We start from the raw sequence: 13,783 nt of genomic DNA on the forward strand, positions 1-13,783 counted from the left end.
TAAGATGAGTAAACATTATTAAAGTGGCATTATTTAAAGTGGCATTGTTTAAAGTGACTAGTGATCCATTTATTAAAGTGGCCAGTGATTTGGTGTCAATGTAGGCAGCAGCCTCTCTGAGTTAGTGATTGCTGTATTGCAGTCTGATGGCCTTGAGATAGAAGCTGTTTTTCAATCTCTCGGTCCCTGCTTTGATGCACCTGTACTGACCTCGCCTTCTGGATGGTAGCGGGGTGAACAGGCAGTGGCTCGGGTGGTTGTTGTCCTTGATGATCTTTTTGGCCTTCCTGTGACATCGGTTGCTGTAGGTGTCATGGAGGGCAGGTAGTTTGCCCCCGGTGATGCTTTGTGCAGACCTCACTACCCTCTGGAGAGCCTTGCCGTTGAGGGCGGTGCAGTTGCCATACCAGGCTGTGATACAGCCCGACAGGATGCTCTCGATTGTGCATCTGTAAAAATTTGTCAGCGTTTTTGGTGACAAGCCAAATTTCTTCCGCCTCCTGAGGTTGAAGAGGCGCTGTTGCGCCTTCTTCACCATACTGTCTGTGTGGGTGGACCATTTCAGTTTGTCTGTGATGTGTACGCCCAGGAACTTAGAACTTTGCCACCTTCTCCACCTTGAATGGTGTAGTGGGAGTAGAGTTGAGCGGTATCCAGATTTTCATACCTTCATACCGTTCCTGTTCCATACCAGGGCATACGATATAAAAATGTACGTTACACATGGCGTATCACATTTAACAAACCAAACATTCAAATACCATTATAGAAGGTAAAGTAAACCCAAACCGGCCCGTGCATCAATACCCTCGCTGCATATTGTAAAATACAGTATAACGCCCAGCCCTATATTAATTAACAAGGTCTATTTAGAACGTTTCCTCATTTCCTAATTCTCTGACAGCCCCTGTGTGTGTGTGTGTGTGTGTGTGTGTGTAGGGGGTGGGGGGGGGGGGGGGGGGGGGTCAGGCAAAGGTGAGGTGAACAGCCTAGAACAGCAGATACACTAAACAATCTCTCACTCATTCTCTCTCTGTGTGAGGTTATGCATGCTGGCTGGCAGAGTAGATTGTTTTCAGAATGGCCTCAGAGTGGTCAATGCAGGCAGGCAGGCTACTCTGTGTGGGCACAGTGCAAACACACAGCCCCGTGGAGAACAGAGCTCTGATTGTGACCGGGCAATCACTATGAGTGGCCCTGCAGCTCTCACAACAATCACACAGTGCACATCGAGTGGCAGCGAGGGCGACTGACACTGATCTGATTTTCTGATTTGATTTTCCACTGATTAGGCCTACACATAGAGGATTGGTGACTAGAGGTTATATATGGTAAGGGACAGTGAGGTATGTTGAGCCGTTTGAGCCACACTGATTGAAGTGGATTTAAACAAGTGACATCAATAAGGGATCATAGCTTTCACCTGGATTCACCTGGTCAGTCTACAGTATGTCATGGAAAGAGCAGGTGTTCCTAATTCTTTGTACACTCAGGGTTTATACTGTACACTCACTCACTTCATACTCACTCTCTCCATACTGTCCCTGGCTCTGAGTCTGTCAGTCTGACAATGGCTTGCTGTATGAGTGAGCTGGTTGTGTCTAATTCGCCATGAGAGAAGGTAAATCAGGCTTAAAGCCCTGCTAAGAGTCTTAGAGCCGTGGGTGGGGCATGTGGTGCTGAAATCCCTGCATGACCACATAACCCCACAATCATGGTCTAACAACACAATACCAGGTAGCTAGCAGATAGTTGATCTCTCTCCCTAGCACTGTCTCTCTCTCTCCCTCTCTCTCTCTCTGTATCTCTCTCTCTCTCAATTCAATTCAATTAAATTCAAGGGGCTTAATTGGCATGGGAAACATGTGTTAACATTGCCAAAGCAAGTGAGGTAGATAATATACAAAAGTGAAATAAACAATACAAATTAACAGTAAACATTACACATACAGAAGTTTCAAAACAATAAAGACATTACAAATGTCATATTTTGTATATATACAGTGTTGTAACAATGTACAAATGGTTAAAGTACACAAGGGAAAATAAATAAGCATAAATATGGGTTGTATTTACAATGGTGTTTGTTCTTCACTGGTTGCCTTTTTCTTGTGGCAACAGGTCACAAATCTCACTGCTGTGATGGCACACTGTGGAATTTCACCCAGTAGATATGGGAGTTTCTCAAAATTGGGTTTGTTTTTCGAAATCTTTGTGGATTTGTGTAATCTGAGGGAAATATGTGTCTCTAATATGATCATACATTGGGCAGGATGTTAGGAAGTGCAGCTCAGTTTCCACCTCATTTTGTGTGCAGTGTGCACATAGCCTGTCTTCTCTTGAGAGCCATGTCTGCCTACGGCGGCCTTTCTCAATAGCAAGGCTATGCTCACTGAGTCTGTACATAGTCAAAGCTTTCCTTAAGTTTGAGTCAGTCACATTGGTCAGGTATTCTGCCATTGTGTACTCTCTGTTTAGGGCCAAATAGCATTCTGGTTTGCTCAGTTTTTTTGATCATTCTTTCCAATGTGTCAAGTAATTATCTTTTTATTTTCTCATGATTTGCTTGGGTCTAATTGTGCTGCTGTCCTGGGGCTCTGTGGGGTGTGTTTGTGTTTGTGAACAGAGCCCCAGGACCAGCTTGCTTAGGGGACTCTTCTCCAGGTTCATCTCTCTGTAGGTGATGGCTTTGTTATGGAAGGTTTGGGAATCGCTTCCTTTTAGGTGGTTGTAGAATTTAACGGTTCTTTTCTGGATGTTGATAATTAGCGGGTATCGGCCTAATTCTGCTCTGCATGCATTATTTGGTGTTCTACGTTGTACACGGAGGATATTTTAGCAGAATTCTGCATGCAGAGGCTCAATTGGTGTTTGTCCCATTTTGTGAAATCTTGGTTGGTGAGCGGACCCCAGACCTCACAACCATAAAGGGCAATGGGTTCTATAACTGATTCAAGTATTTTTAGCCAGATCCTAATTGGTATGTTGAATTTTATGTTCCTTTTGATGGCATAGAATGCCCTTCTTGCCTGTCTCCCAGATCGTTCACAGCTCTGTGGAAGTTACCTGTGGCGCTGATGTTTAGGCCAAGGTATGTATAGTTTTTTGTGTGCTCTAGGGCAATGGTGTCTAGATGGAATTTGTATTTGTGGTCCTGGCGACTGGACCTTTTTTGGAACACCATTATTTTTGTCTTACTGAGATTTACTGTCAGGGCCCAAGTCTGGCAGAATCTGTGCAGAATATCTAGGTGCTGCTGTTGGTTGGTGTCAGAAGCACCAGATCATCAGCAAACAGTAGACATTTGACTTCAGATTCTAGTAGGGTGAGGCCGGTGTTTTCTAGTGCCCGCGCCAATTTGTTGATATATATGTTGAAGAGTGTGGGGCTTAAGCTGCATCCCTGTCTCACCCCACGGCCCTGTGTGAAGAAAATTGTGTGTTTTTTTGCCTATTTTAACCACATACTTGTTGTTTGTGTACATGGATTTTATAATGTCGTATGTTTTACCCCCAACACCACTTTCCATCAATTTGTATAGCAGATCCTCATGCCAAATCTCTGTCTCTGTAGCACTGTCTCTCTCTCTGTAGCACTCTCTCTCTCTCTCTCTCTAGCACTCTCTCTTTTTATTTATCACTCTGTCTCTCTCTCGCTATCTCCCTCTCTCTTAAGAGTCAACAGGCGACCAGTGTAATCTCCACCATCTCCCCTCTCTCTCTACATGAAAGTTACACTCTCTCTCTCTCTCTCTCTCTCTCTCTCTCTCTCTCTCTCTCTCTCTCTCTCTCTCTCTCTCTCTCTCTCTCTCTCTCTCTCTCTCTCTCTCTCTCTCTCTCTCTCTCTCTCTCTCTCTCTCTCTCTCTCTCTCTCTCTCTCTCTCTCTCTCTCTCTCTCTCTTTGTGTACTGTCTCTCTCAATCTTGTTGGGTGTTGTTGACATTACAGGCTACCAGTTATCTTTACCATCTCAAACTCTCTCTCCCTGTCTCTCTCTCTCTCTGTGTATTAAAGTTCTGTCCTGATGAATCATGTCGATAATAGCTGGCTCTCTGCTCAGTACTTAACTCACCGTCATTTATTTTTATTTTTTACTCACCGTCATCATTATGTTTGTTTCTAGATCCGCTCATTGACAGCAGATCTGATCAGCCCCGTCTAATGCTAGTCTAATGCCATTTCTGCTATACTACTCTCTGGAGTCTAGACCCAAGCAATGCATTCTGCTAACCCTAGAGAGAGAGAGACAAAGAGAGAGAGATAAGGTGAGAAAGAGAGAGAGAAGGAGAGGACAGAGAGAGGTTATTCCACTAGTGACTGGCCCCGTCCTCCATCCGGCACGGAATAACCCTCCGTTTATTCCCTAGGGAAGTTAGCTGTGTGTGTGTGTGTGTGTGTGTGTGTGTGTGTGTGTGTGTGTGTGTGTGTGTGTGTGTGTGTGTGTGTGTGTGTGTGTGTGTGTGTGTGTGTGTGTGTGTGTGTGTGTGTGTGTGTGTGTGTGTGTGTGTGTGTGTGTGTGTGTGTATTAGTAAAGGGTGGGTATGTGGGTTAATGAATTGGCTGAGGGATTTGGTATTTTGGTATTTCATTAGGATCCCCGTTAGCTGTTGCAAAAGCAGCAGCCACTCTTCCTGGGGTCCACACAAAACATGAAACATAATACAGAATGACATAATGCAGAACATCAATAGACAAGAACAGCTCAAAGACAGAACTACATACATTAAAAAAAAAATGCACACGTAGCCGACATATCAATGCATACACACAAACTATCTACTCTCAGGCCACACTATCTGGTTGTGGGCTGGGAGTATAGGGTGCTAGTATGTGGTGTGTGTGTGCTATATTTACACTCCTACACATGGTCCGTTTAGCTCCTCAGGCTAATCACAGTTCACTAGTAATCTATACACTATCAGTACTGTTGACATGACATTGCATCAGGACTGTTATGTTGAAACCATCAAGGTCACCTAACCTTAAAAGTTTCAGAGGTCATCCTTAAATTTCATTCTGATTCTGATTATTTATGGTGTCATTATTAGTCTGTCTATGTGTACTTGATCACACCAGATGGCCAACTTAAAATGTAGTCTCTTAACATCGCTCCGTCTTTCAAACTCCCTTTTGTTGCCGCGTTCCTCTTACTGTGCTTTTTTTTCATCAATTCAATCTTCTGCCTTTCTTCTCTTGGTCTTTCTCTCATCTCTTGGTCTTTCTCTTCATCTCTTGGTCTTTCTCTCCATCTCTTGGTCTTTCTCTCCATCTATTGGTCTTTCTCTTCATCTCTTGGTCTTTCTCTCCATCTCTTGGTCTTTCTCTTCATCTCTTGGTCTTTCTCTCCATCTATTGGTCTTTCTCTTCATCTCTTGGTCTTTCTCTCCATCTCTTGGTCTTTCTCTTCATCTCTTGGTCTTTCTCTCCATCTCTTGGTCTTTCTCTTCATCTCTTGGTCTTTCTCTCCATCTCTTGGTCTTTCTCTTCATCTCTTGGTCTTTCTCTTCATCTCTTGGTCTTTCTCTTCATCTCTTGGTCTTTCTCTCCATCTCTTGGTCTTTCTCTTCATCTCTTGGTCTTTCTCTTCATCTCTTGGTCTTTCTCTTCATCTCTTGGTCTTTCTCTCCATCTCTTGGTCTTTCTCTCCATCTCTTGGTCTTTCTCTTCATCTCTTGGTCTTTCTCTCCATCTCTTGGTCTTTCTCTCCATCTCTTGGTCTTTCTCTCCATCTCTTGGTCTTTCTCTTCATCTCTTGGTCTTTCTCTCCATCTCTTGGTCTTTCTCTTCATCTCTTGGTCTTTCTCTCGATCTCTTGGTCTTTCTCTCCATCTCTTGGTCTTTCTCTCCATCTCTTGGACTTTCTCTTCATCTCTTGGTCTTTCTCTTCATCTCTTGGTCTTTCTCTCCATCTCTTGGTCTTTCTCTCGATCTCACTCATAGATGTCTATATTTAGAGCCACTTGGCCATGTGTGGTCTTGTCCTCCTCTATGTCTATTCCTCCCAGGTGTTTGTCAAACCTCTGATCCGGTGGGCTGTATGAAGAGACTGATGATGATTAATATTCTCTGTTGTGCATGACTGAACACAATATAGTATTGTCTCATGCCCACATCTCCTCTCTCTATCCTGTCCTCTACTCTCTCTTTCATCTCACTCACTCGTTCCCCCTCGCTCCTCTCATTCAATTTCCTACACTCCCTCTCTCAAAAGTAATTTTCCTCCCCTCTGCTCTCTCTCATATCCTTTCCTAGAATCCACCCGGTTCTACTTTTACACCTATATCCCTCGCTTTCTTCCACTTCTTCCTTATTTCCAATGCTCTCCTCTCTTGTCCTCTATCTTGCCCTGGTTTCCTCCCTTTCTCTTTTTGTCCCTCTCTTTCTTTTCTTCTCTATTCCCACTATATATTCTTTCCTATTATGTTCCCACCATCTTTCCATCTGTGCCTAGCTTCATTCTGGCAGAAAGTCAATAATGTAGAGAAAAAAACGAGATAATAAAAAATAAAAAATACAAAAAAGATCTAAAACAAAACAGAGAGAGAGAGTTTAGGGATGAGGGGGATTAAAACTAACTGATAGATGTCCTTTTAGGCCAAACCGCAGTGTATTAACAATGTTGTCATGGTTTCCTGGAGGACATCATGTGTCACAATGAAAGCGCTGGACGGGAGGGTCGAACTGTTTTCCCATGCCCTGTAGGGGAACTAGTGCCACATACCGTGATGCAAGGCCCATCGCTCCCGTTATCGATGAGCCCTGGACAGTCTGACAACCCCCCCCCCCACCCGCTCTGCCCTGTCCACCTAAATCCCTGCTGACCTGGTTCATACTAAGCCTGGGTGTCACACATTGTCCAAGCCTCCATCTTAAAAAAACAATTGTGTCTAACTGAATTGGAAACAACAGATACTAGATCAAACTGCCTCTTCTCCAGGAAAAAAAACTAGAAGCTAGGGGTCACAGTCAGGTCAGATGGGTGGTGAGAGAATAGTTGATGTGGGAGCCTGACTGATGGTCCAGAAGTTTCAGGCCAGGTTTGAGCTACCACCTAGCCCTGTCGCTGCCTGTCTGTCAGGGGAGGGGCTACAGTAGGTCTCTCTCAGAGGAAGGATCTGGAAGTCAGGTTGCTCTACTGTGTATCATTGATCAGGATGTCAAGTTACACCAGCTCTATATTTAATCATTCGCTCACACATACACACTCACACACGCACGCACATCCACACACACACATACACACTCACACTCACATGCACACTGCTCTGTGGTTTAGTGTGTGTGGGTAGTCAAGTTGTACTCTGAGTCCAACTGCATCCCAAGAGGTAGTGGGAAACACTCCCATTTCCAAATCCCTTCCATCTCTAAAGTAGACTGTGCAGTAGATGATGTAGGACAGCCAGGGTGTAATATTTGTTGGTGATGTGCTAGGCTCGTAGTAGGACAGCCAGGATGTAATATTTGTTGGTGATGTGCTAGGCTCGTAGTAGGACAGCCAGGATGTAATATTTGTTGATGATGTGCTAGGCTCGTAGTAGCACAGCCAGGATGTAATATTTGTTGGTGATGTGCTAGGCTCGTAGTAGGACAGCCAGGATGTAATATTTGTTGGTGATGTGCTAGGCTCGTAGTAGGACAGCCAGGATGTAATATTTGTTGGTGATGTGCTAGGCTCGTAGTAGGACAGCCAGGATGTAATATTTGTTGATGATGTGCTAGGCTCGTAGTAGGACAGCCAGGATGTAATATTTGTTGGTGATGTGCTAGGCTCGTAGTAGGACAGCCAGGATATAATATTTGTTGGTGATGTGCTAGGCTCGTAGTAGGACAGCCAGGATGTAATATTTGTTGATGATGTGCTAGGCTCGTAGTAGGACAGCCAGGATGTAATATTTGTTGGTGATGTGCTAGGCTCGTAGTAGGACAGCCAGGATGTAATATTTGTTGGTGATGTGCTAGGCTCGTAGTAGGACAGCCAGTATATAATATTTGTTGATGATGTGCTAGGCTCGTAGTAGGACAGCCATCATGTGTTGTTGTGGGTTTGAGGTATTAGGGCAGAAATAGGCCGAAAGCTCCCCGTTCCAAATCGTAAACCAGGATCAGGTGATTTAGCTAGAGCCGAGCCTTTATTTACGTCAGATGGTAACACTCCTACAATCTGGGTTCAAATCCAATTTTTTATGTATATTTTTTCATGCTTGGAACCAATTGAATAGTTGCAAGAGTTAAAAACCCACCAGTCTGGCAAACCTGCCCGTCTGGCAAATATTTAAAAGATTTTAGATAGTGAACCCAGGTCTGCAACTCTGTTACAACCCGGCTGGTTGCTACAGTATTGTGCAGCCCTGGCCACATGCTTTGAATCAATGGTGGAAATGTCATTACAGTAACAAAAGGCTGCACTTAGAGTCTGTCAGTCAGTGCCGTCTGTACAACCCCATAATTACATGACAGCAGGATGAAAGTGCTCTGTCTGGCTCTGATGGTGCCGGTAACACACACATGTTTTCTGGTTTGAATTCCTTATCATCAGTAATATTGCACAAAGGATGGAATTCATATCCAAACACATTGTCACTTTTGCACATTGTCTTCATTTACAAACCACTGCCTGTGCACACTTGTTATTCTGAAAAGTGGATTTGTATTAACCTGTGTGGGAAGTCTTCCTGGTAGTAATGTCATATGTTTTACCTCACCCCCTTTTAACCACGGAGAAAAAGCTACTGCTTATAAACTGAGATGTGGATTTGAAAGAATAGAACTCATAAGTCTTATTATACCTATGTGGTTTTTGAAACCCTTGAAGAGCATATTGTGTTATAATGTCCAGCTGAGAGAGAGAGGGACAGCAGGAGGGACAACGAGAGGGACAGAGAGAGAGGGACAGAGAGAGAGAGAGAGAGAGAGAGAGAGAGAGAGAGAGAGAGAGAGAGAGAGAGAGAGAGAGAGAGAGAGAGAGAGACAGAGAGACAGAGAGACAGAGAGACAGAGAGACAGAGACCTGTTGCGTTGGCACCAGCCCTGACATTTCGGCACCCAGTGACGATAGAGCTGTCTTCTTCCCACCTGTCAATCAATCAGCTGTCCTCTGGAGACTGAAAGACGCAGGAAGCAGCGAGTACAGATGTGTGAGTGTGAACACAGAAGATCTATTTTTGTGGGCCCCGTCAGCCCTAAGACCAGGCTCTGTACACTGTGGGAATCAGTGCTACATTACCACACAGGAAATGAAATGGCACAATTGATTTCCAGCCTTCCAAGCCTGTGAAGATGAGTTCAGATTAGCAGAGCTGTTTTTTCAGGTGTCTGGCTTTAGGAGAGACAGACAGTGCAGCCGGGGTTACAAAAACATAATCATTCACAGGGATATTACTGATGGCTTTCAGAGCTACCTCATTATTACTTATTATTTCCACTCTACATTCTTCTCTGTTGGGCCCCATGTCCACATAAGTCTCTACTCCTATTGTAATTATGTCAGTTGATGGGATATGCCTGCCTGTAATGTTTGTCTTGACACTTCTAAACATATTCTGTAGGATAAGTAGACTTGTCTGCCTGTCTCACTCTCTGCTCTTCTCTGTGTTTTACCCAGGATCCTTCAATGCACAAGTTGGCCGGCGGGCGCAAGAAGACAGTGTCCTTCAGTAGCATACCCTCAGAGAAGAAGGTTTGTTTTTAGTTTCTCAAAAAAAACGACCTAGATTTAGAATTTTTGTCTGTAAATGAAAATGAAATGGGTAACACTTTATTTGACCTACAGATGGATTTCAAAACGCATTCATGAGTCATACATAACCAATTCATAAGGAGGATAAGGATTCAATTGAAATGTATTCTCCTTCCCTCTCCTCCAGGTGAGCAGCGCGGCCGACTGCCTGGCCTTCATGCAGGGGGGCTGTGAGCTGAAGAAGGTGCGTCCCAACTCCCGGATCTACAGTCGTTTCTACACCCTGGACCAGGACCTCAGCTGCCTGCGCTGGGAGCCCTCTAAGAAGGATGGGGAGCGCGCCCGCCTGGACATGGCCGCTATCAGGGAGGTTAGGACGGGGAAGAGCACTGAGACCTTCCTCCATAACGGACCTGCTGCAGAACACCTGGCTGAGGAGGCTGCCTTCTCTATTATCCACGGGGATGACTACCAGGTAGGAGGGGATGAAGGACAGACACTAACCTGGTCCCAGATCAGTTTGTGCTGCCTTGACTTCTCCTTTGGGAATTGTGGTGCCAAGTAGTTGGCAAGAGAGCAGAAACAGACTGGCAGTCAGGCAAAGGCAGATAACACTGAGGTTTTAAAATCATCATAGACAGCCTTTGTGTTTTTAATTATATTACTTTATTAATCTATTTTATCTCCTTTTTTCAAATGTTTTTAATTTGATTGTTTTACTTGAGAAAACGTTTAGATTTAATGTGATGTGTATTTGTATGTCCCAGTCTCTGGACCTGGTGGCTCTTTCAGCTGACGTGGCCAACATCTGGGTGACAGGGCTCCGTTACCTGGTGTCCCACCCCTCTGCCATCGGGCATGGAGGGGGGGCAGGCGGGGGAGGAGGTCTGGGAGAGGGGAGCATCATAGGGGAGGGTAGCCTCGGCAGTAAGATGAGGAGTGAATGGCTGGCCGCAGAGTTTACCGAGGTGGATGAAGACGGGAATGGGATCGTCGCAGAGGATACGGCCGTGGCAACCATCTGTAAGCTGTGTCCTGGCATCAAGGAGGCTAAGGTGAGTGTCTGTGTGTGTGTGTGTGTGTGTGTGTGTGTGTGTGTGTGTGTGTGTGTGTGTGTGTGTGTGTGTGTGTGTGTGTGTGTGTGTGTGTGTGTGTGTGTGTGTGTGTGTGTGTGTGTGTGTGTGTGTGTGTGTGTGTGTGTGTGTGTGTGTGTGTGTGTGCATGTGAGTGTACAGTTACACTAGAGAGAGAGCAATGGTCTAGCGTGAAATAGAAAAGACGATTGTCTTCATAGCTGCCTAACCATCTGGTCTGTAATGGCATCAAGGAAGCTGAGGTAAGAGGACGGGTAGTAACATTCGAGGAAGTAGAAAGGTTTAGAGATGATCAGGGTTGAGGTCAATTCCGTTTCCAATTCAGTTAATTATCGCACTTTGTTTTCTGTTGAATTACCCCCAACCCTGATAATGATGATAGCAACAGTTAGTAATTACAAAAAGGATTGTCTTCATAGCTATATCTATAGCATGTATGTATAAATGGAACATGCTGTAGGTGGATATCTAATGTATAAATGGAACATGCTGTAGGTGGATATCTAATGTATAAATGGAACATGCTGTAGGTGGATATCTAGTGTATAAATGAACATGTTGTAGGTGGATATCTAATGTATAAATGGAACATGCTGTAGGTGGATATCTAATGTATAAATGGAACATGCTGTAGGTGGATATCTAATGTATAAATGGAACATGCTGTAGGTGGATATCTAATGTATAAATGGAACATGCTGTAGGTGGATATCTAATGTATAAATGGAACATGCTGTAGGTGGATATCTAATGTATAAATGGAACATGCTGTAGGTGGATATCTAATGTATAAATGGAACATGCTGTAGGTGGATATCTAATGTATAAATGGAACATGCTGTAGGTGGATATCTAATGTATAAATGGAACATGCTGTAGGTTGATATCTAGTGTATAAATGAACATGTTGTAGGTGGATATCTAATGTATAAATGGAACATGCTGTAGGTGGATATCTAGTGTATAAATGGAACATGCTGTAGGTGGATATCTAATGTATAAATGAACATGCTGTAGGTGGATATCTAGTGTATAAATGGAACATACTGTAGGTGGATATCTAGTGTATAAATGGAACATGCTGTAGATGGATATCTAATGTATAAATGAACATGCTGTAGGTGGATATCTAGTGTATAAATGGAACATGCTGTATGTGGATATCTAGTGTATACATGGAACATGCTGTAGGTGAATATCTAGTGTATAAATGGAACATGCTGTAGGTGGATATCTAGTGTATAAATGGAACATGCTGTAGATGGATATCTAGTGTATAAATGGAACATGCTGTAGGTGGATATCTAGTGTATAAATGGAACATGCTGTAGGTGGATATCTAGTGTATAAATGTAACATGCTGTAGGTGGATATCTAGTGTATAAATGGAACATGCTGTAGATGGATATCTAGTGTATAAATTAACATGCTGTAGTTGGATATCTAGTGTATAAATGGAACATGCTGTAGGTGGATATCTAGTGTATAAATGGAACATGCTGTAGGTAGATATCTAATGTATAAATGGAACATGCTGTAGGTGGATATCTAGTGTATAAATGAACATGCTGTAGGTGGATATCTAGTGTATAAATGGAACATGCTGTAGGTGGATATCTAATGTATAAATGAACATGCTGTAGGTGGATATCTAGTGTATAAATGGAACATGCTGTAGGTGGATATCTAGTGTATAAATGAACATGCTGTAGGTGGATATCTAATGTATAAATGGAACATGCTGTAGGTGGATATCTAGTGTATAAATGGAACATGCTGTAGGTAGATATCTAGTGTATAAATGGAACATGCTGTAGGTGGATATTTAGTGTATACATGGAACATGCTGTAGGTGGATATCTAGTGTATAAATGGAACATGCTGTAGGTGGATATCTAATGTAAAAATGGAACATGCTGTAGGTGGATATCTAGTGTATAAATGGAACATGCTGTAGGTGGATATCTAATGTATAAATGGAACATGCTGTAGGTGTATATCTAATGTATAAATGGAACATACTGTAGGTGGATATCTAGTGTATAAATGGAACATGCTGTAGGTGGATATCTAGTGTATACATGGAACATGCTGTAGGTGGATATCTAGTGTATAAATGGAACATGCTGTAGGTGGATATTTAGTGTATACATGGAACATGCTCTAGGTGGATATCTAGTGTATAAATGGAACATGCTGTAGGTGGATATCTAGTGTATAAATGGAACATGCTGTAGGTGGATATTTAGTGTATACATGGAACATGCTGTTGGTGGATATCTAGTGTATAAATGGAACATGCTGTAGGTGGATATCTAATGTAAAAATGGAACATACTGTAGGTGGATATCTAGTGTATAAATGGAACATGCTGTAGGTGGATATCTAGTGTATAAATGGAACATGCTGTAGGTGGATATCTAATGTATAAATGGAACATGCTGTAGCTGGATATCTAGTGTATAAATGAACATGCTGTAGGTGGATATCTAGTGTATAAATGGAACATGCTGTAGGTGGATATCTAATGTATAAATGGAACATGCTGTAGGTGGATATCTAATGTATAAATGGAACATGCTGTAGGTGTATATCTAATGTATAAATGGAACATGCTGTAGGTGGATATCTAATGTATAAATGGAACATGCTGTAGGTGGATATCTAATGTATAAATGGAAGATGCTGTAGGTGGATATCTAATGTATAAATGGAACATGCTGTAGGTGGATATCTAATGTATAAATGGAACATGCTGTAGGTGGATATCTAATGTATAAATGGAACATGCTGTAGGTGGATATCTAATGTATAAATGGAACATGCTGTAGGTGGATATCTAATGTATAAATGGAACATGCTGTAGGTTGATATCTAGTGTATAAATGAACATGTTGTAGGTGGATATCTAATGTATAAATGGAACATGCTGTAGGTGGATATCTAGTGTATAAATGGAACATGCTGTAGGTGGATATCTAATGTATAAATGAACATGCTGTAGGTGGATATCT

The 13,783-nt window shown here is 42.9% G+C and overlaps 1 protein-coding gene across 2 annotated transcripts in view; it reads left to right on the forward strand.

Moving 5' to 3' along the window:
• The window catches only part of LOC139546699 (inactive phospholipase C-like protein 1), a 108,565-nt gene that overhangs the window by 64,365 nt on the left and 30,417 nt on the right, over positions 1 to 13,783 (forward strand). For both annotated transcript variants that reach the window (XM_071355393.1, XM_071355394.1), the window contains exons 2-4: positions 9,601 to 9,675; positions 9,863 to 10,150; positions 10,443 to 10,730. In XM_071355393.1, coding sequence (XP_071211494.1) covers positions 9,601 to 9,675; positions 9,863 to 10,150; positions 10,443 to 10,730 — 651 coding nt within the window. The remainder of the gene's footprint in view (positions 1 to 9,600; positions 9,676 to 9,862; positions 10,151 to 10,442; positions 10,731 to 13,783) is intronic.

The sequence above is a fragment of the Salvelinus alpinus genome, chromosome 20 (genome assembly GCF_045679555.1).
Source record: "Salvelinus alpinus chromosome 20, SLU_Salpinus.1, whole genome shotgun sequence".
In the NCBI taxonomy this organism is placed as follows: domain Eukaryota; kingdom Metazoa; phylum Chordata; class Actinopteri; order Salmoniformes; family Salmonidae; genus Salvelinus; species Salvelinus alpinus.